The following is a 22489-nucleotide window of genomic DNA, read 5'->3' on the forward strand; positions in this document are numbered from 1 at the left end:
CTGAAAAAAGCGAGTGGCTGCCAAACCCCGTTCACCCATTGCTCATGTACGGTGCCCACCGCGTAGTCGGAGGCATCCGTGGTGAGGGCGATGGGAGCGTTGAGCACCGGGTGAGCGAGCAGTGTTGCGTCGGCGAGGGCCCGCTTTGAGCTTTGGAAGGCCGCATCCATTGCTGCGGACCAGGCGATGTCGTGCTTGGCCGGCTTGCCCCGGAGGGCTTCGTAGAGGGGCCGCATGAGTTGAGCAGCGCGGGGCACGAAGCGGTGATAAAAATTCACCATTCCCAGGAATTCCTGCAGGGCCTTTATGGTGCGGGGACGCGGGAACGTGGTGATGGCCTCGACCTTGGTTGGCAGCGGCACGGCCCCGTTCTTGGTGATGTGGTGGCCCAAAAAATCAACGGCCGTCGTGCCGAAGTGGCATTTGGCCGGGTTGACGATGAGGCCGTGCTCGCTGAGGCGCCCGAACAGTGTTCGGAGGTGGAGGAGGTGCTCGGCCCGGGACGTGCTGGCGACGAGGATGTCGTCCAGGTAAACGAAAAGGAACGGCAGGTCACGCAGCACGCCGTCCATCAAGCGCTGGAACGCCTGAGCCGCGTTCTTGAGACCAAACGGCATCCGCAAGAATTCGAATAAGCCGAACGGCGTGATGACTGCCGTTTTAGGGACGTCGGCCGCCCTGACAGGTACCTGGTGATATCCCCGTATGAGATCAATTTTCGAAAAAATGACCCGTCCCGCCAGACGGGCGGAGAAGTCTTGGATATGCGGGATCGGGTACCTGTCGGGGGTGGTAGCGTCATTGAGACGGCGGTAGTCGCCACACGGGCGCCATCCACCCCCCGGCTTTGGCACGATGTGCAGTGGCGAGGCCCACGCGCTATCGGAGCGCCGCACGATGCCGAGGTGCTCCAACGCGTCGAATTCGGCCTTCGCCACGGCGAGCTTGGCTGGGTCGAGGTGGCAGGCCCTGGCGTAGACCGGCGGGCCCGTGGTTGGTATGTGGTGCTCGATCCCATGCCGTACTGCGACGGCCGAAAACGTCGGCCGCGTGAGGGCCGGGAACTCCGTGAGCAGGCGAGCAAACTCGTTCGCCGCCGGGACGGCGCATGCGAGCTCGGTCGGCGCGGAGCTGCTCAATGTGCATACCAGGGAGCTGAAGGTTTCGGCGTTGATTAAACGACGCCGTTGGACGTCCACCAGCAGTCCGTGTGCGCAGAGGAAGTCGGCGCCTAGCAGAGCCATGGGCACGTTTGCGGTTACAAACGTCCAAGCAAAGCGTTGGCCGCCGAAGCAGAGGGTGACGTTGCGCGGGCCGAAGGTGCGGATGGTCGATCCGTTGGCCGCAACCAAGGAGGGGCCGCAAACCGCGGATTGCCTGTCCTGGTCAGAGGCGGGTATGACGCTCAGTTGGGCGCCGGTGTCGCACAGGAAGCGCCGTCCGGACGCTTTATCCGTGATGAACAGTAAGTTGCCTGTATGGCCGGCGCTCATGGCTGGTAATGAACGCCGGCCCGGCCGTTTCCTGGCCTGCCGAAGGTGCATGGGGGTCGGCATGTCCGGGCCTTCTGTCCGAACCTGGCATGATAGTAACACCACGCTTGGTCAGGTGGAGGCCCCGGTCGTCGTGCTGGAGGTGGTCGGCTCGGTGTAGCGGCCGCCAATTGCGTCGGCAGTTCGGTCGTCGACCGTGCCGGGTGCTCGGGCGCCATGGGTGTTGCGTCGGACGGCGGTGAGTCCCATGTCGCCGCTGCGATGCGCTGTCCTGCGGCGGAGATCTTGTCGGCTTCTCTGGCAAGGGCCCGGGGATCTGTGATCATCGTGCTTGCCAGGGCGAGGCGTACCGGGTTAGGCAGCTGACGGAGGAACAGCTCCCGGAACAGGAATGCCGGAGAGTGCTCGCCGAGCAGTGAGAGCATGTAGTCCATTCGCTCGGAAGGGCGCGTGTCGCCGAGCTCGGGCAGGTCGAGCAGGCGCCGTGCGCGTTCTGCCGATGGGAGGGCGAAAGCGTCAAGGAGAAGCTTCTTAATCGCGCCGTATTTGTCAGCGGCTGGCGGGCTCTCGAGGAGGCTCAGGGCGCGGGCCGCGGTGGCCGAACCGAGCGCTGCTACCACATGGTGGAAGCGGGTGTCGTCGGCCGTGATGCCTCGCAGGGCGAACAGGGAATCCGCCTGTGCGAACCAAACCGCCGCGTGAGCCTCCCAGAAGGTAGGCAGTTTAAGGGCGACTGCCGTGTCCATGTCGGTAGGTCACCAATGAAGGAGCTGGGGCTCCCACGTCGATCGGAAGAATGGATGCGACAAAAAGCTGGAATTCATCCGAGTTGATTTAATCAAACCAAACACTCAGGCACTCTGAAAAGCCCGTTTATCGGGCAGCAATATATATACATATTGTTACAGACGCGGTTTTTAGATGTTATTTTACCGAGCGGTTGGTATTACCGCGTCCGAACAGTTACTCCCCAATTAGAACCCGATTCACCCAGAACTTTGGCCATATCGCACCGCAGCTGCCCAATCTGGGAAAAGACTAAAACGACGAATGCAAAGAGGAAAAGGAATAAAACGAGAGGACGTACAGACGAGTAATGGGATTTATTATTTACACAAGCAAAAAGGAGCAATCAAGGTTTATTTACAACACATAAGACGCAGGTGACACAGTGAAATCTTTAGCTTACCTACACAAGCTTAATTAACCCAGGACAGAACAAACAGAACAAACTCACGTACACAAGAAGGATGGAATGGCAGGAGGTGGATGGCTGGAGGGAGAGGAAGGTCCAAGGGGGGTCCTGCAGCACAACCGGCGCGTTTAGCAGCCGCCGTTCAGGCCCCACGCTGCTGTTGTGGCTGCTGTGGACGTCGCGTGCTTTGCCAGGCCTCGTCTGACGCGTCTGGTCCAAACCCTCAACTCTTTCTTGTGCGTTCGTTCACTCTTTACCACCGACTCCTCCCCGCAACCAACGCAACCAACTGACCACCACCACCGACTCCTCACCGCAACCAACGCAACCAACTGACCACCGACTCCACTGACTGACTCCTCACGACTCTCTTTCTTGACGACCAACTCACGACTCACTTGCGTGCACGCCTTTTATAGCGCCTCCGGCGATTAAGCCGCCGGCCTTTTGGACACGCCCATCGGGGTGCTCACCTCGGCCCTGGTTGGTCGCGCGACCCTCGGGCTCCGCCCTTGATGACGACGGGCGGGCACGCCCCTCTTCCCCTCTATGACGAGGTGGAGACACGCCTTTCTTCCCCGACTCGAGCACATGGTCAATGGTGGTTTTGGAGGGGATGTAATATGGGCAATCGAGGCTCGGCAATGACGAGAGGGGATGTAATATGGGCAATCGAGGCTCGGCAATGACGAGAGGGGATGTGAAGGAAATGGGGATTTTGGGGATGGGAATGAAAGGGGATCTATTCTCTTTCACTGGTGCAATGGAGTACTTCAATTAATGGGAGACACAGCCTTACCCTAAAACACAGAATAAGAGATAACTATCAACAGGGGGATTCTATTACTTGGCTGACGTGTATGCTGGTGGACTAATTATGGGATGCCCTTTCACCTTTACACAGCTCCGGAGGTAGGGGGCGCAGAATAAACAATAATAATAATAATACAGCACACAATCAAAAAAAATACAGTCCTCATCTCCGCAACAATATTATCCCGGAGCGTTTGCCCAGGAAAGGCGAGAGGGGGCGTGGCCCAGCGTCCTGGCTGTGGCCTGGCAAGTTGAGGGCGAGCCTGCCCGGGCATCCCGACCGAGGCCTGGCAAGTTGAGCGCGGGCCTGCCCGGGCGTCCTGGACGAGGCCGGCATGGTGATCGCTCCGCGTCCTTGATAGGTGCAAGGCGATTGTGAAAACCCAGCGGTAGCCGCTACAGGGACATAAATGTAAGTTTAGTTAAAGTCCGAGCTAAACTAACATGAATTCAGTTGTCATGACATGCATTCATTCATTTCTGCATGCATTCATTCATGCATTCATTCATTCAGTCAGTCAATTTTCAGAATCATTGGAATCTCCTGCGATGAAGCTAACTCCGAGGGCCTCTCACCTCTCACCTCACCGCAGGCAGGTAGGTGGTCTTTCTGTCTTCTACGGACTCCTCTCCGGACTTGCTCCCCCAGCTCTCTCTGTGCTCTGTCCCCCAAATATTCCTACAGGTCGCACAAGATCTGCCAGCAACCCTCTTCTGGTTAAACTGCCGAAATCTCGGCTCTCTGCTCACCTTCACTCTTTCATTCCCCTTTTCTTCCGCCTCTGGAACAAACTCCCGCACTCCCTTGAATCCCACTCCTCCCTCCAGGTCTTTAAAACAGCTGTTCACCACCATCTCTTATCTTCCCCCATCCAAAACCTTGATCTTTTCTACCCCCGCTAATTCACCCCATACACTTTTTTTTGGAAATTCCAACTTCTTTCCTGGAAGTCCTTGCAGTGTTCATGTGTTTTATACCTCTCTCACCTCCCCCCAAGCCCTCTCCCTCCCACAGTTCTCTCGATGTCCCTGCTCTCAAATGTTGTGTTTGTGTCCTTCCCCCTCTCTCCCCAACTCGTGTTCCGCTCCCCTTATTTGTGTTTTATGTGTCGGTGGACTTTTTGTGTGATTAATGTTAGCTCTTTCACGAGCCTCGATCTTGTATAGAATAAAAAAAACATCATTCATGCATTCAATCATATTCATTATAATCATTGCCGTTCTTCATGTTCTTGCTAACTATAAATTTATGATTCTAAGCTTGCTCAGAGTAAAGTTTGTCACTTTTCGAGGAAATAACTTGGACAAAAAGATTGTGAAAGGTTTATTTATGTCATCAAACAGTCAAACTAGCTGCCGAGTGTCGGACTGACGTGACTGAAATAGGCCTAAGCTTATGCATCATGATGTGCATTTGACTTACATTGCGCTGCCGACTATGTGCTGAAAAGTCACGAAACGGTCAATTTTCACGAAAAAAATATTCGAAATACTTGTGGCAAGAAATATTTATCCTCACTTTTCTTCTGTTGTAGCAACGCCAAACGGCACAGGAATGTGGCATTTTGGCAGCAATATTCTCGCAGCTTTATTTAGTACATCACATGCGGTAAAAGATCAACAAAACTGAACCGTCGCGGTGTTTTGAATGTCGCGGCCGGCTGACGTAAACAGCGCTGCTTTGCCCTCTTTGGTAATGGCGGCTCACTCTTCTAAACGGCACAGGGTCACGTGATAAGTGCGCACTCTTCTTTATGTATAGAACTCTGTGATTCAGACGTAATCTTCTTCTGCCGCTAGCTAAACGTGACGAAAGCAGTTTTAAAAAACCGCTAAATGAAAATTGATGATTTAATGCAGCCTTGACCTTGAACCTTTTGATCTGGAAACACGATTGCCTAGATTCCATAGAAACCGCCATGTTGTTAAGCAGTGACGAGCACTTCGTTTCGTTGGAGTGGTTGCTTGAGCTTTTCAAATCAAGAAAGCGCTTGGCGGGCGGTAAGAAAGCTGCTTGCTAACGGAACACGCTTCACATAATATTGCAAATATTTGTCCCGTCTGAACGGTTTGTAAATATAAAATAAGAACAAATATGCCTCTCCTCTCTGCAACATTTTAAAAATATCAGACGAAGACCACTTCGTTGTTTTTTATTTGTTTTAGTTCGCCGAAGCCGACAAGGGATTGTACAGTGATTAGGCGCCTAATTGGTGTTGTTGACGCGCTGTCAGGTCTAAATAAACACAAATCCCCTGAGAAAAAAATGGTTGTTTGACTAATTATAGTCACGTGATGCCGAAAGACGGGAACTTACGGTGAAAATACTTTTAAAATGACTATATCAAGGCAGTTAAAGAATCCATCAATGGACTTTACCTCACGGATAATAATAATAATAATATTATTTTATAAAGAAGAAGAAGAAGGATTAGCGGAAGAAGTACATCGAGTAATCTTGCTTTGTATAAAATCCCCGCAATAGTTGAACAAATGTGCCGAGTTGTGGAATTGATGTACGTCTGAAGGCAAAAGGGGTAAACAGCATTGAGGAACCTGAGCCCCGCCCAACGCAGCAGGCGAGACGCTGGGCGGTGTGTGCTTGGAGTCGCGTCTGCCTCGGCCCTCTGACTTTTCCATACACTCAGGTGACGATGCAATTCGATTACTTCAATTGATTAATACGATAACGATGTGATCACGTGGTATCAGAACAGTGACGCCAACCTGGTTGTTTTTTTTTGCTGATTGACGGGGGCTGCTGCATCTGAACCCGTGGGAGTGGAAGAGTGAACCTTTGAAGACCGCAAGGGATCGAGTTCGATCAACACCACACCAGTCACCAGGCAAGGGGGTTGGGGGAGGGTGGGAAGGTCTATAGTACCCGGTCATACTTCAGCCGTAATTCTAACCGTGTACTGATTGAGGACATGCGGTTGCTATCGATTACCCTCAGACCGTACTGTGGGATAAAGGGGGTACTTGTGGTCTCGGTTGGTGATGACAAAGGGTGACATAACTTCCTGGGATTGCAGCTCATGAAGTTGATCTGAGAGTTGGTGGATCATCAATATCACGTGACACTCGCGTCGCGCGAATCCCCCTGGTTCATCACTTGGCACTTGTGGACGTTTGTGGTCAAATAAACAAACTAATCACCAACACCATCCTGGTAAGTATAATTCTAGTAACAGAAACTTTATTTTACTCAAATTATTGTACTATATTGGTGATCTATAATTATTGTACTTTATTGGTGATCTACAATTCCTGTGACGAAAATATTTTGATTAAAAGTTTTATTGATTTATTTAATTCCATGTTAATTTTTGCTATTTTGTGGTGATTTGTATAGGTACGAAGACCCAGGTAACAGACCTGAGTGGTAATGCGGGTGGATCTTCAAACTTTGGGAAAGAACGTGAGAGCGGGTAGCGCTGGAAGGAGGCTTGGCGATGATCCGCACAACGAGGGAGTTTATCGTGGCGCGACCAGCTTGGAGAACAGCTTGCTGGAAGACCTTCGGGCTTTGACCCTGGCACCAACCATAGATGGATCTTCTTGGAACAACCAGATGAATGGCATCTATATGTCTGTAAGAAAATAGATTCTGTGGGTATAATTTTGAGTGCTGCCCTCAGTTTGCTGCCAAAATATAATGTATAAGAACTATGGTCACGTGCTGATGAACCATGAGAACTTTGGTGGACGTTGAAGATGCAATGGTGTCCTTCACCTAGCTTCACAAAGAGTAGGCGAGCTATTGGCTGCTCCCTGAACAAATTCTTGCCCAGACCTGGGAGCTAGGATTGCAATGGCAAACCACCCAGCTTTACCCGTGCCAAGAAACGACTGCTTTGGCAGCCCAAATGCTCTTTAAAGAGTGATACATATTGTAACTTTGTGCTTCAACAACAATAATGCCGCTGGTGGGGACAGGACGAAAATATCTCTGTCCGCCGAGTGAATTTGGCACAAATTGATGTTTTTGAACACCCGACCACGACGAATCTGCCGACAAGATTGGCCGAGAGAGCCTGCCGATGATGCGTTTCAGCACAAGCCCAATCTGCCTGTCAAATGGGTTAATTTTTCCAATTCTCCAAGCCCTATGGAGCCCACTCCCAATGACCGCACAAGGTTTCATCAACAAGAAAGGATTTATTAATGAGTGGGAAGGAGGAGGTGGAAGTGGAGGAGGAGAGGGGTGATTGGGTGGGAGAAGAAGAATACGGTTGCACAGCGGCAACTGCAAACAGTAACAAATGACTATATAAACAAATTCACCTCAGAACCACAACGACCTTGATATCGGAACCACAACGACCTTATCTACTCGCTCATGGAACATGAGACAGAACGAGGAGGCTGCTAAAGTGGTGTGACCGACTGTGGTCCTCGGCACGCCTTGTGTGTTTGCACTTGTGCCTCAGCTGGACCGCGGACCACCACAAGGCAGGCAGGAACCAAGAAGCAGCAGGGACGAGCAACTAACCACCAACGTTGTAATCCGTGGGGTGAATTGGATCATAGTGTTACGCACCCATTGGCCAATGTAGCCTGTCACGTGATGATTTATGGGCTGCTCTGATGGGCTGGTAAGCGGGGGAAATTCCCAACTATGGACAGTCGTCTGATAGGCCTGGGCCCACTAGATGTCCATATATGGTCTTGACCTCTAGCTCACTTTGCTATCACTATTGGGTCGTGCTGAGGGGATGCTTAGAATGGAAAAATACATGAAGACGTACAGTCTCGTGAAAAAGTAAGTACACCCCATGTAAAGTTTTGACTTTTTCAACATATTTCAACATACAGCTATTTGATCTTCATTTCAACAATATTGATAAAGGTGATATAATATAACAAATATCATGAAACATTTACATTTTGTAGTCCATTGTATAATTTAAATAAACATAAATGCAAATTTTGCATGTGGAAAAAGTAAGTACACCCTTGGCTCTAATAGGTGGTGTTGCCCCCTTTGGCAGAAACAACCTCAAGTAGGCGTTTCTTATAACTGTCTACCAGTCTCTGACATCGAATGGGAGAAATTTTTGCTCACTCCTCCATGCAGAATTCTTTCAGCTGTGCGATGTTTGAGGGGTTTCTTGCATGCACAGCTCGTTTCAAATCCCCCCACAACATCTCGATGGGATTTAGATCCGGGCTTTGACTTGGCCATTCCAGAACCCTCCATTTCTTTCTTTTCAGCCATTCCTTGGTGGATGTACTGGTATGTTTAGGGTCATTGTCATGAGCCTCAACCTTCGGTTGAGCTTCAACTTTCCGACAGATGGCCTCACATTATCCTCAAGCACCCTCTGGTACCATGAAGAATTCATAGTGGATTCTATGATGGTGAGCTGCTCAGGCCCTGATGCAGCAAAGCTGCCCCAAACCATAATATTTCCACCACCATGCTTTACAGTTGGTATCAGGTTCTTGTGGTCAAATGCTGTCTTTGGTTTTTGCCAAACATGTCTTCTGGTACTGTGGCCAAATAGCTCTACCTTTGACTCATCTGCCCAGAGCACATTGTTCCAGAAGTGCTGGTCTTTGCCTAGGTGTTCATTGGCAAACTTTAGTCTTGCCCTGATGTTCTTTGTGGACAGCAAAGGTTTCCTCCTGGCACACCTCCCATGTAGATCAAATTTGTGCAGCCTCTTTCCAATGGTAGACTCGTGCACTTTGACATCAACAGTGGCAAGAGCTACCTGTTGGTCCCGTGATGACATTCTGGGGTTCTTAGAGACTTCTTTCAGCATCTTGCGGTCTGCTCTCAGGCTGTGCTTGCTGGGGCGGCTTGACCTGAACAAGTTGGCAGTTGTTTTGGAATCTTCTCCACTTGTAGATGATCTTCTGGACAGTCGAATGATTGATTTCAAATTGTTTGGAGATCTTTTTACATCCCTTCCCAGACTCGTAGGCATCTATAACCTTCTTTCTGAAGGCCTCAGAGAGCTCTTTTGATCTAGGCAAGGTGACGCCACACACTTCAACAACAAAGAGCAAACCAAACGAAATGTCTGAGGTTTAAATAAGACAGGTTCCTCCAAGATCCTTTCTAACGATGTTCTAATCATTTGCACCTGAGGTGGTGCACCTGATTCTAATTTAGGTATTTGAAGTCGTGATAAATGTCGGGGTGTACTTACTTTTTCCACATGCGAAATTTGCATTTATGTTTATTTAAATTATACAATGGACTACAAAATGTAAATGTTTCATATTTGTTATATTATATCACCTTTATCTATCAATATTGTTGAAATGAAGATCAAATAGCTGTATGTTGAAATATGTTAAAGTCAAAACTTTACATGGGGTGTACTTACTTTTTCACGTGACTGTAGGAACAGTGGGGAAAGATTGTAGGGAAGGTGAAAAGGTGGGGTGTAGTTGCAAAGACTGGACGAATGGTCTAGATCTTTCTGAACATGTGCTCGACATATTTCGTTAATTACAGGAATTATATCGCACTTATTCTTACATGTACTATGAAATAACTATTCTTATGTTCCTCTATTTTACCTCCTAGACTAGATATGTAACTCTGCCCCCTCTCTCTGGAAGACTCGTCCCTGTGACTGTGGAAGAGACAGCGTCAGGCTGGCTATTTATCAATACACATCTCCCCTCGTAGTCAAACCCACAATCAGTACACATCAGATCCGTAACGATGTCACCATGAAGTGCTCAGGACACGACATCAACGAAGTCCTTTTGCCTTTTTTCTTCTTCTCCAATTTGTGGAATTTCCTTCCTGAGTATGTTTGATCGCATTCTTCGCCACAGTGCTTCAAGCAGGCGGTGCACCACCATCTCACGTCACCACCCTCCCATCCCTACCCACAGTCTTTCATACTCAAATGAACTCCAGCTAACCGAAATCTCTTCCTTACAGGTTTAATTTGTTTCCTCCCCTAATTTCTCTCTCCTTTTCCTGTTTATTTCCTTGCTTGTTGGGTCCAAAAGTGGTCCGACTGCCACACTGTCGGGGTCTCTCAATTCGTTACTTTTTTACCCCCAGCCTAAATGCGGTCTTGAGATTCATGTCTGTATCCTACCTGAGGATTGGCATTTGTGCACGTGTGCAGAGGAATGTGTTGCGGAAATGGCGTGGTTGGGAGCGGTGCCTCCGTGCCAGGAAAGAACGGCGGCGTGAGGAGCGTGCGAAGCGGAAGCAGCGCCAGGCTGCAGGTTCGTGGATGCCCCATCCATCGTCTGTGAGCCTTTTGGGGTCATTTTGAATGCAGTATCCGAAGTACTTCCTCTAGTCTGTTACTTGTTCATTGTTACATTCTAATTTGTTTGCCTGTAAATTAAATGAAAGAGTCACAAAGATCTTTGTTTTAATTATTTTTTTATTTTTCGGTCGTCTCATCTCAATTCTCCAAGAGATGCACTTATAAAATGGGTCGTGATGTCCAGATGTCTGTCTTCCTGTCTGCCTAGTCATCCGTCCGTTAGCTTTTTGCTACTCCTCCCTTGTCAACTGGCTAATTGTTTCGTAACTTAACACATGAATACAAACATGAGCCCCCACAATCACTCGGGCTTCGATTGTTACTTCTGCCACCAAAGGTGGATGAAGGTTATGTTTTCACCCCTGTCTGTTTGTGAACATGATATCTCGACAAGTTGTGGACGGATTCAGACGAAATTTGGTGGAGGTAATGTATGTGACAAGGACGAAATTATTAGATTTTGGTGAAGATCCAGATTCGGATCCGGCTACTATAATTTTTTAAGTGATTCTTCACCATTGGGAGATAGGGCCAAAACCGACATATAGCACAATATCTCAAAAAGTTATGGACGGATTAAGATGAAACCTGGTGGACAGACCTGAATATGGATTCGGATACGAGAGTTATTTAATTTTTAAGTGATTCTTAACCATTGAGAGATCGGGTGAAAAGCGATAAATAACATGATATTTAAAAAAAGTTATGGATGAGTTATGAATGCACTTGGTGGATGAGTTGGGTGACAAGAACAAGTCAATTAGATTTTGGTTCAGGTCTGAATCCAGATCTGGCCTATTGGTGGGATACAAAACGTAAACTGTTGACAAGGCGGAGGTATGCGCTCTACCGAGTACCGTTCTAGTTCAATGTCGGATCATGGAGGCTCCCAGAGGGGAAGAGGATAATGGGGGGATTACCCCCTAAACTTCGGATCCCTACTCGTCCATTGTTTACCAAACGATTGCTCTAAATCCAGATACAGCCCTTATACTCGATGGTCTGCAGGATCGCTCGGTCTTATATTTTCAATTTTGTATCTGGGGGAGCTTACTGGTAGGTCCCCCCTAAAATCAGCAGAGGTCTGAACTACAACCTCAAGAGATGACCGTCAGCCCCATCTGGGGTGTTTATTTAAGATGTCAGAAAGAGGTTTTTGTTTTTTTCTCGTGTGTAAGGCTCAGGAATAATTGGCTAAGGCACACCTTGAACAAGGATATTTGAAGGTATTGGTGTACTTTGGGGTGGCAGGATAGCTGAGTTGGTATTGTGGTTACCAATGAGCCCTCTAAACTGCATTTGATGGGATCAGACGTGACAAAAACTGCCATTCTGGTACAGTGCCCACATGTGGCGTTGTTTATTGGGGCATGCAACCCTTCCAATAGGGATGTTGACCCAACTGTCCCATATGAATTTAGATTGTGCACCTTAAATCTATGACGACTACTTTAATGGCTTCCAATTAATTATATCTTGCAGAGTCAGCCACACAAGTTTTCCCTGTCCACACCCCTCTATACTGAGCATCCTCTCTCGGGTCCCTTTCCTCTACCTCAGTTTTTGTCTGCCCCTTAACTAGATGCTGACCAGGCAGTGCCTTCTCCCTCACTCCAACTCTGGTTGGTGAGGCCCCACCACCCCTATTGGGAATGGTGCCATTAATATGACTTATTCTTTGGAAGAACTTCTGCCAATGGTTGTTGGTCTGCAAGATGTACTTTTGGGTGGCCATTGTCGACATTGTCGAACTTGAGGAGGTAATTGCCAGACACCAAGGAGTTTTGGATGTCCAGTGGGCAGATGGATTCTGTTAAGCAATGGGCTGCATTGAGAGATCTGTCAGGTTGGAGTGCAGGTCTCGCATGTTGGAGGTCCACACAGGTAAGAGCAGTGGAGGATGTAATGTTGACAAGGTGCAGGAATGTGGAGAGGGGGTGGCTCAAGGGGTAAGCTTAGAAATTGTGAGGTGGGAGGTGTGTCTCTCTGGAGCACCAGGTCAGGTGACTGTGGGGCACTGGGTTTAAGTTGTCAACTCTTCTTTTCATTTTAATTAGGGCAAAAACCTTCTCTCATTACTCTTCATCATGTGACTTATTTTATCCCCGGCTTCATTCGCACTTTTGACATGTGTTGCTTATTGGGTGTCTCAGAGAGCAGCGTGGGATGCAGCGCCATCTGTGTTTATTTGCAGGATTGATGGCTGGACCAGCTGACCGAGCACAGGGTCGTGCACGGTTGACTGCCGCACGGCTTCAGGGTCCTCGTGTTTGCATTGATCTTCAACTTGCTGAGCACATGAGTCCCAAGGTTTTCTTATTGTTCCTTATTTTTACTTGTTGAATCAAACGTTGTATAATCTATATAGCGTGTGCGGCTCCAGCTTCAGCTCCAGCTCCAGCTCCGTATTGTGCTGAGCTTTTAGTTCCCCTTACCTTTATTTATTTATTTTTTTCCACCTTTCCCATCCCCTCCCCCACCCGAGTTTGTGATGTTCTGTTTCCTCCCTTCTCCGTTTCCTTTTCGATAAAGAGTGAGCAACAGAGCTGGCCCTTTGGGTGCAGATTCACCGCTCAGACAATGCTGTGAACATAATATAAACTGGTTTCGTTTACAATGCATTTATTATCCCCGCGTTCCACCATCGGTAATCGGCTGAGCCAGTACCATTTTGGCCCTGCCTCCTGGATTGGTGTCAAAAGATCACAAACTGAAAAATGCAATTACGGGCACATCTTTAAACATTTTAAAATGAAACTGTATATGCAATCGACATTGGAGGACGCGTGAAATATATAACGGTTTTTTGGGAATTGGCCCCCGGTTAATGCCCCAGGCAAGCCTGGTTTTGGCTAAACGGTTAAGTTGGCTGGCTTAAGATCTTAGGGTATCGAGTTTGAGCCCCTGTCATGCCGTTGGTCAACACCAGGTGGTTTGACTCAGTCTGTCATCCTTAAAAGGTCGGCAAAATGAGTACCAGGTTATTGGGAAGAATGAGCCATTTGCGTATCCTGTGTCGGAGTAGTGACCCATCCAGGATTGTGCCCAATAGCCCAGTAAACTGCTTTGGCAGCCCTATGCATCTAAAGATGCAAAAAGGATTGGTCTTAATGCCCCAGGAGGTGGAGACTTGGGGTCTCAGGGGTCAAAACAGACATTATTTTAACTCAAAATTTGATATTTGGTCATTCCTGGTGGAGCTGTTTGCAATCTTTCAACTTTGCTTTAGTTGTGAAGCGTAGGTATTTACGATGGTGAGCCATCGACTTTACTTGAGTTCAGAAATGTTAACATCTCGAGCAAGATGGTCAATTTGTTCGTGGTATCGAGGATTTTTTTGTCTCGACGTTTTGTTATCATTTCATCGCAAATGGTTTGTTAAGACTTAACTTCTCACCTTCCCTATCGAACTGGACCTCACCACCTGGACCTGGACATACCGATTACCCTAGCTGAAATGGACTGGGGGCGGGGGGGGGGGGGGGGTGTCATTAAACCCATGACTTCGAAGTCATGACTTTTGCCAACATTTCATAGCTGTCGGTATTACAAAAGCATGGCACCTCCGGCTTGATTGAGGTTTGGGGTTGAAATCTGTGAAAGAGGTAGCAGACTTGACATGAATATGGTTCAAAAGGGGGATCGAAAGTTTTTTTTTTTTTTTGGAGAATTGCCATGAAGTTTCAGAAGAGCATTGGTGCCCCTTCTTTAACCCTTCTCCCCCCCACACTCCCCTAACCCTCCTCCGTTAACATGGGATTAAAGTTATTACAAAACACTGGCAGTAAAGACTTGTATCGGTCACATATTAAGTTACTGCTTGGGATTTCACCATTGAATGGAGTGACCCAGTGGAAAGGAGTGATGCCTACAAACCCCCTCCGAGCCTGTATGGGAATCGATGTATCATGAGCTAATAAGTAATAGGATCTCCAGCGGTGGTTGGCCCACTGGATGGTTCTGTTTAAATCAATTAGTTATTACTTCTGCCACCCAAAGGTGGGCGGAGTTTTCGGTTTCACCTTTCTGTTTGATGTCTGTGTGTGAACAGTATATTTCAAAAAGTCGTGGATGGATTCAGATGAAACGAGGTGGATGAGTTGGTTAGGTGACAAGAACAAGCCACTGATAGGCTGGATCCGGACCTGAACCGAGGTGTAACGGCTTGTCATTGTCACCAAACAAGGTTGTTTGTGTTAGGTGACGAGAACGAGCCGATTAGATCTCGGTTCAGATCCGGATCCAGATCCGGCATGTCGGTGGGATACAAAATAGTAAACTGTTCAGCTTGGCGGAGGTATGCGCTCAACCGAGTACCGTTCCCGTTTTTCACCTGCATCCACTTGTTGCTCATTTCGGGCATGCACTGAAGACCTGTTTCATGCTTTCATAAAATGTACAAGCTTAGTTCCCTTATTTCATTGGTTCAATTATGTCACATAAACAGAATGTTACCTTCTCGTTTTGGTCTTTTATCTTTGGGTTCACTGCTAGGCGCTAACAGGTGCGTACGCTATTGAGGTTTCTATACACAGCCAAATTTGCAAAATATTTTGTTTTTCCCAGGATATAAAAAAGCATGACGAGTTCATCAACACGTGGTGTTTTGAAGGAATTTGGAAGGTTCGTGAGAACAAATTGGTGATACTTTTGTAGTGTGTATATTTATGGATTAGTAGCAAAAATACCTGTCCCCAGTGATGGGAAAAGTTTGTTATTAATTGATCAATTTAAATTATATCATTGACTTTAAAAAGGTTAATTGTGTGGCACTCTTGGTTTCACTCAGAGCCAAAACTCAGAGCTACTTCTAGTGCCCTCTGCAATATAGTGGTGCAACTGATAAACGCCGTGCGCACTTAAAAAAAAAAATCAAAACCTGAAATATACATTTAACCAATCAGCTCGCAGCATCATAGTCACATGATGCAATACGTCAGCGCCCATGTTCTGATGGCTTTGCCTCATTGAGGACTCCAAAAACACCCCAAATAAGCAATTTACTCTTGAAAAAATGTACAGTCTTAACGATATCGAAGAGCCTGTGTTGCTCTCACCATCGGGATGTAAAAAGAAACGGCTCCCAGGCAATTCTGCTCGCAGATCTTTCTACATCAATGGGTAGCTCTGTTCGACGGAAAAAGTCAAACAGGATGCTATGTTGCTGTCTTGCTTGGATATTTAACAATGTAAACTAAGTAGGCCTAAAGTCGAAGTTGTAAACAGAGCCAAGGAGGTCACGGTGAAGTACTGTACTTCCTTCTGAAGGCAAATAAAGAAAAGATTCCTGTATGGAAGGCTTCATTCCTCGGCATATTGTGCGAGTACAGTCGGGAATGGTCTCAATTTATTTATGTATTGCCAATTGTTTGGCCAAAAAAAGAATGATTGCACTGTGGTCAAAACCTGCGACTATATATGTATGTATATGTATATATGTATGTGTATATATTGTTGCGGTTTTGTGAATAAAGAATGACCCCCCTCGTAGGTAGTTGCACCACAACATGTAGCCACGCTTTAGTTCAGTTATTTCTTCGTAAATGGAAGCATAGTCTCCTTTCCTGTGTTAATTTGCGTTGAGCAGGCCAGCGAGTTAGGTGTTCTTTGGGCTAGAATGCCATGTGCTAGGCCTGGAACGAGTCTGGCAGGTCGAAGGGAGGAGCTGCAGGGGAGTGGCCGGTAAGCGGCGAGCAGCCAATCAGAGCTCAAGGGGAGTGGCTAACAACGGCAGCGAGAGGAGGGGCTTGGAACATTCGGGTAAGGCTGGGGAGGGGCTATATAAAACCCTGCCCCGGTGACCCAAGTTAGAAGTCAGTCGGAGTCAGAGTGTGCCCGAGTCGGAGGATCAGAGAGCGTTGTGAGACAGTCGGGTGGAGTGTGCCCTATAAGTCGTGGTGGTTGAGTCAGTCAGTCGCCCAGCCCTCAGTCTACGAGTACAGAGTGCCCCAGAGAGCGTTGTGAGCCCAGTGAGAAAGAGACGTGTAGCCATGAGTGAAGTCGGTTGCTTGTTATAAGCCCTTTCTGTACACGAACTCTCCCTGTGCCCTGTGCTCTGCGGCTGTGAATAACGCGCTCGTGAGGACGATCCATTCCGGGCCACAGACGCACGGTCTCCCTGCCTGCGCTCCCAGCTCACGTGCCGCGAACATCCGAGGACCACGCCCGGCGAGCTGTCCAGGAGTGAACGGCGCCAGGGCGCGTTTGGAGCGCGTGCTTTTCCTTCCTCCTTTTCCCTGCGTGAGTGAGTGGGCCCTTGTCCGGGGATAAGTTAAGACTGATTAAGCCTGCTCCGTGTCTCTTCGCCTTGTATAGTTGAAAATAAACCTTTTCTTTCTTCCATTTGACCATTCCCGTCATTTCCATATTTTGGCCTGGCATCGCACGAATAAAACCGCTCAATTGGGTTCAATAAAAGTAACGGCACGAGTCACATGATAGGCAAACCGCTCGGGCGTATTCGATTAGCGTATCGAGTACGCCCCCCCCCCCCCCCCGCTTCCTCGCTCCACCCTCCTTCTCTTCTCTCTCCTCCCCGCTCTTCCACCTCCTCGCTCCCCCACCCCTCCTCGCTCCCCTGCCTCCTCTCCCCCTTTCCCCCCCTCCACCCACCCTTCTCTCTCTCCCCTTCCCACTCCACTCCCTTTCCTTCCCCTCCCTTCCCCTACCCTCACCCTTTAACTCCTCCCCTCCCTCTTGCCCGCCTCCCCTTCCCCTTCCCCTCTCTCCTCCTTCCCCCCCTCTTCTCCCCTTTTCCCTTCGCCTCCCCCTCTCCTCACGCCTCCCCCTCTCCTCACGCCTCCCCCTCTCCTCACGCCTCCCCCTCTCCTCATGTCTCCCTCTCTCCTCATGCCACCCCCTCCTCACGCCTCCCCCTCTCCTCATGCCTCCTCCTCTCCTCATGCCTCTCTCTCCCCCCCCCCCTCATTCATATTCCCGTCAGGAAGCGACTCATTGTTACCCAGCACCGCCAGGTACGTTTGCTAATAATATTGTTGCGGATCTCAAACGTCGGCCTTTCCCCCTTACCAAGAGGGGGTTAATCCCCTTGTCTGTTACTGACCGACGTGATCCTGAAGTTACCCCGTTCCTTCCGGTCAATTTGGTCCTGTTACCTAATTACCAACACCGACCGTGAAGCAAGGAGATAACCTCCCACCCGAGCCCCAGCGTTAGTGGATACGCCGAGCGAAGCGAGCCGCGACTCGGGCCGTTAACAATGACTAGACCCGATTATAGTGGTTCCGATCGTGCCACGTTTACCCAATGGAAGAAAAGACGTGCGATCGGATTAGGGGAAACCAAGAAAGAACAAGGCAATTTATTCACAAATATACAGAAAGAAGAGGAAACAAAAGAATGTACAGGACAGGAAGAGGAAGAAGCAGCACACAGGGCAGTCTTAAACAGTATTACTCTTAATACCCCAGACAAACGTACACACTCACACGGGGATTGTAGATGGTTGATTGAAGGTCCAGCGATGGGGTCCAGGCTCCAGTCGACTCCGGTCCAGGTTCCGGCCCAGCGGGGGAAACCCGGCAGGCAGCTCCGCGTGTATTGGAACGCGTCCGGACAGGAACGCGTTTATATAACGGGGGGAAGCTGATGTCCTGCGGCATACGTAATATGTGCACCCCCGTGCCAAACGCACCCTCTCCAATGTTCTTTTTAACAGCGCGCCATATATCTCTTCTTCAAGCCTTTTGATCAGTGCCGTGTGCACGCGAGTCCTTTAAGAGTCCTGTGTAGGCAAGCTCTCTCACGCAGTCCTTTTACAACGCGTGCGCCTCCAACCCGTCCTTGTAACGAGCGCGCCTCCAACAAGTCCTTTCTCAAGAGCGCCGCTGAATAAGTTCTCTGGTAGGGCTTTGCTTTCGCGCTTATATATCTCGACCAGCAAAACGCTCCGCGAGCCAAACTGCCATGCCTGCCAGCGATGTTCCTTCAGCCCTGGTTGGCTGGTGAGGGATTACCGGCCACGCCTTTGACGGCTGGATGACGTGGCCACACCTTCCTCTTGGCGTTCCGCCCCCTTTCTTGGGCCTCACCTCGTGGCTTATGGCGGCTGGGGCGAGCGCTAAGGCAGCGAACGCTGCTAACAAAAGCGCGTAACATATTGGGAGAGACATGAGGCACCGACTGTAGGGGCGCGTAATGGCGTCGCTTGGAGAGGGAGGTCGCAAAATGGATGGAATGGGGCCTACTCCTTATTTGATCGACACAACGCAGATTCAACTATTGGAAACCTGGCCTTATCTAAAACACATATTAATGAAATAACTGAAGTCCTATGGTGGCCTACGTGTTGCTTGTGGCCTAACTAGGGGTGCTACCTTTAGCCATTTAATAGTCATATTTGCAAGTGTGGGTTCTAAAACCGCAACACTGCACCCCCCTTTTTCCAGGCTCGGCCTGAGCTGAAACAAAAGGGCTATCTTTTAAATTAATGTGACACTTAGGTGTGGTTACCCTCTACTTTTAACCTACTACCCTGAGTGCGACAGTTTTAACACTAAATATGTCCCACCTGCTGCGTTACATCCTACCTAACTGACTCACGCCCACAATTAACCGAATTACGTAATGGTCTTCAAACTAAACATAGAGCCGGTGGGGAGCATTATTTACAGACTCTACTAATTATTTACACTGTAACCCAGGACCTGTCTTTTGTGGGAAAAGAGAAGATGTTTTTGAGAAGAGGAAAATGCCATTGCTATGCACTGCACCGATACACCATACCCATATGCACCAATATGCACCATAATAAACAAATGCACCAAAATGCATAAAAAGCACCAAAATGCACAAAAACAAACATTTTAAAATAATAAAAATGATGTCTTCTTCTTGCGCTTGCTCTGCTGGGCTGATGTTTCTGGCTGTCTTCTTGCTTGATGTTATTTCATTTAATAAAAAGGGCACACACCGCGTCAGCTTTTTTATTTGTGGCCAGCAGGGCCAACTCAGGTGGTCCACTGCTGGGCATAGATGCCACTTAAAACAGTGGTCCGCAAACCAGATACCGCCGGCAACAATGGTCGGTTCCAGCAGAGGTGCCAGGCCACAGAACGTGTGGTCCATAAGTGGTGCCAGGCCACAGAACGTGTGGTCCATATGGTGCATTAGTGCAGGCAGGAGGCAGCAAGGGTGCGGGCGCACAACTGCGGACACCTGCACACTCCCCTTGGACACAAAATAACATGGTCCATGAGTGGGGAAGGAAGACAAGCAGAGTTAGCGGGGGGCAAGGGCGCAAGGGTATACATCAAAACAAGGCAATGCACGATGAGGGGCGCGGGAGAGCGAGCCGAGAAAGCTCGTCCCTAGCGTTCGTCACCCCCCATGTCACCTACTCTACCCTTGCCCCTACCCCGTATTTACACAATTTACACCTTTACAAATTTGTCGCTAATGTCTTGTCCTTCCCATCTCTCTCTAATCCAAATTTGTCACCAATCCCTCCTAAGGAGGAAGAGATGGAATAACCAACAATGTCTCACCCACGTCAAGATGCGTCTTTCATTCCAAATGTTTGCAAAACCTGGTGTGGAGTTCTATCACCTTAGTGAGTGGATGCGGATGGTGCGAAGAGACTTTCATCCTAGCTATACTTTTAAATGACATTAACTCGTTAAACTACCCGGGGTCTTGCCCTGCCAATCCATTGGCCATCTTACACTATGTGGTTCTAAAAACCAATTCCCATTGCACATACTGTGGTGCTCACCAATTTGGGGTCTCACTCCCCCGATTTTTCTATGCTGTGCCCTCGCACAATTTCGGGGCTGGGTCGTGTGGCTCCCCTAGCAGGTCCTACTTACCTGCCCAGTGCCCATCTCCGCCACTGAACGTCGCCACCCGAGCTTGCCTAGCTCCTCACCCTAACCTACCTAACTGGGGAAGGCCCTCCTGGCGCTCTCTCCCCCTCCATGCCCACCTTGGCATCGGGCCAACTTGGCTCCACTCTACCCGGGTCCTTCCTCTGGATCCTCGGGCCCCACCGAACTCTACACAACTCTACCTGGCTCCCAGAGCCTACCTGCGGCCTCACCTGACCGACAGACTACCAGTGGCGGAGTGCTCAACCAACCATACGTACTAATTAAGCCACACGCCCAGCCATTCCACACACTAATGCACCCATCCAAGCAGTACTCTGCTACTTTCCGCACCACAGATGTCAATATCCAACTACAATTTACCTACACCCTCTACCTACTTTTAAACTACCCTCCCCGGGTACTCGTGAAGGGGTCCATCCTTCCCCCATTCACTCCTTCGCACCATGCACTCCACTCCACTCATCCCACACTCTACTCACTCCACACCATCTATTCCAGACCTATTATTATTCACACAACTCTTCTCCACTTGCACACCATGCAAGTTAATGACTCAACACACAATGACACACATCCTCAATACTCTGCGCACACACACACACACACACACACACACACACACACACACACACACACACACACACACACACACACACACACACACACACACACACACACACACACACACACACACACACATCTTTCACGAGCATTGCCTCATGCACTCAAATTTTCCCACGCTCAATTCCTCATTTCACCAGCACTACAAGGAATCTCATATGCAATGCCTCATGTAAACTAGACCACAAACACACTGAATAATCTGACTAACTACTACCCCTCTAATCCTTGTGCTTTCCCCTGTCATCCCTTGTACTACGCACATCCCCCGTCGTTATCATCCAACTACTCTGACTATGTCCCCACTACCTGTCCAATGTCACTACTTAAATCTTAAGTCACCTATGGTCATTTTCTAGATTCCTAACATTATCCAAGCCCTCCCTGGCTAGTTCATACCGCCAAACCCCATAAAACTATAGCTCCTCTGCCCCAAAATGTGAGGGATGGTAGAGTCACCATCCCTCTGCATCCGGCATCATTTCCAATCACTACCGCCAATCGTCCATTACACTGAGCCTCTTCGGTGCGTCAATGCATTTTTACTGCTCTGCTTTGCAAAGCCGAGCGATGCATACGGGTGGTCTGTCTCCTGCAGGTTGGGTCCGTCCGGCATTTGGATTCAGGGGAGGAGGTTTTGTCGGGCCAAGGCTCCAGGCACCATCTCAGCGCAACACTTTGCGCTCCCAAGCGCGATGGCCCAGCCTTCCCCGGCCGGAGCGCCGCCACCGCAAGGGGGCGCCGCTCCGAACCCTTCTCCTTCCCCTTGAACCGGGCCGATCGCTTTGCCTAACAAAGCGCGGTACCGACTGTACAGGGCGGGGCCCGGCACGAATCGTGCACGGCACTCCTTGCGAGAGCGCCGCGGCAACGATCCCCGCCGGTTCCTGCTGCACACCAAGCCCGTCACGTACCGAGGGTTCGCGTCGGCTATACGTCGACCTAAACGCTAACCCCCCGGTCTGGGTCGATGCTCGAGTCACATTCTCACATGCACACCTCGCGACCCACTCTTCTCTCGCACATCGATGCGCTCCAGTGCTTCCCATACACTCCACGCACTCTGTTACAGCACGCTCTCGTGCATTCTCTCCTCTTACACACTCAGGTGCACACCACTCAGGCGCACTCATTTCGCTCACAGACTTCGTTACGCACTTGACCACCGCACACCTCCGCGCACACACCTCGGTTACATCCTATGTAACACTCACCACGGGTGTGCACTCCTCTCGGTACACACCCACTCAGCGCACCCTTACCCAT

The 22489-nt window shown here is 49.3% G+C and overlaps 1 protein-coding gene and 1 long non-coding RNA gene across 5 annotated transcripts in view; one reads left to right on the forward strand and one right to left on the reverse strand.

Annotated features, from left to right (window-relative positions):
• Window positions 1–2577: 2577 nt before the first annotated feature.
• Window positions 2578–5230, reverse strand: LOC137438449 (uncharacterized). The gene is made up of 2 exons (XR_010986706.2): window positions 5021–5230; window positions 2578–3897 (listed from the first exon to the last, which is right to left on the reverse strand). It is a non-coding gene; the product is annotated as an uncharacterized LOC137438449 (long non-coding RNA).
• A 671-nt stretch (window positions 5231–5901) lies between these two features.
• Window positions 5902–22489, forward strand: part of TRMT10B (tRNA methyltransferase 10B) — a 49844-nt gene continuing 33256 nt past the window's right edge. For 2 of the 4 annotated variants that reach the window (XM_068134162.2, XM_068134164.2), the window contains exons 1-5: window positions 5913–6347; window positions 6537–6673; window positions 6857–7096; window positions 10605–10707; window positions 12949–13064. In XM_068134162.2, the coding sequence (XP_067990263.2) occupies window positions 6890–7096; window positions 10605–10707; window positions 12949–13064 (426 nt within the window). In that variant the 5' untranslated portion in view covers window positions 5913–6347; window positions 6537–6673; window positions 6857–6889. Of the gene's footprint in view, window positions 6348–6536; window positions 6674–6856; window positions 7097–10604; window positions 10708–12948; window positions 13065–22489 lie in introns of all 4 variants that reach the window. The other 2 variants (XM_068134165.2, XM_068134163.2) reach the window with 2 other exon arrangements.

The sequence above is a fragment of the Myxine glutinosa genome, chromosome 13 (assembly GCF_964187855.1).
Source record: "Myxine glutinosa chromosome 13, kmMyxGlut1.1, whole genome shotgun sequence".
Taxonomy (NCBI): Eukaryota; Metazoa; Chordata; class Myxini; order Myxiniformes; family Myxinidae; genus Myxine; species Myxine glutinosa.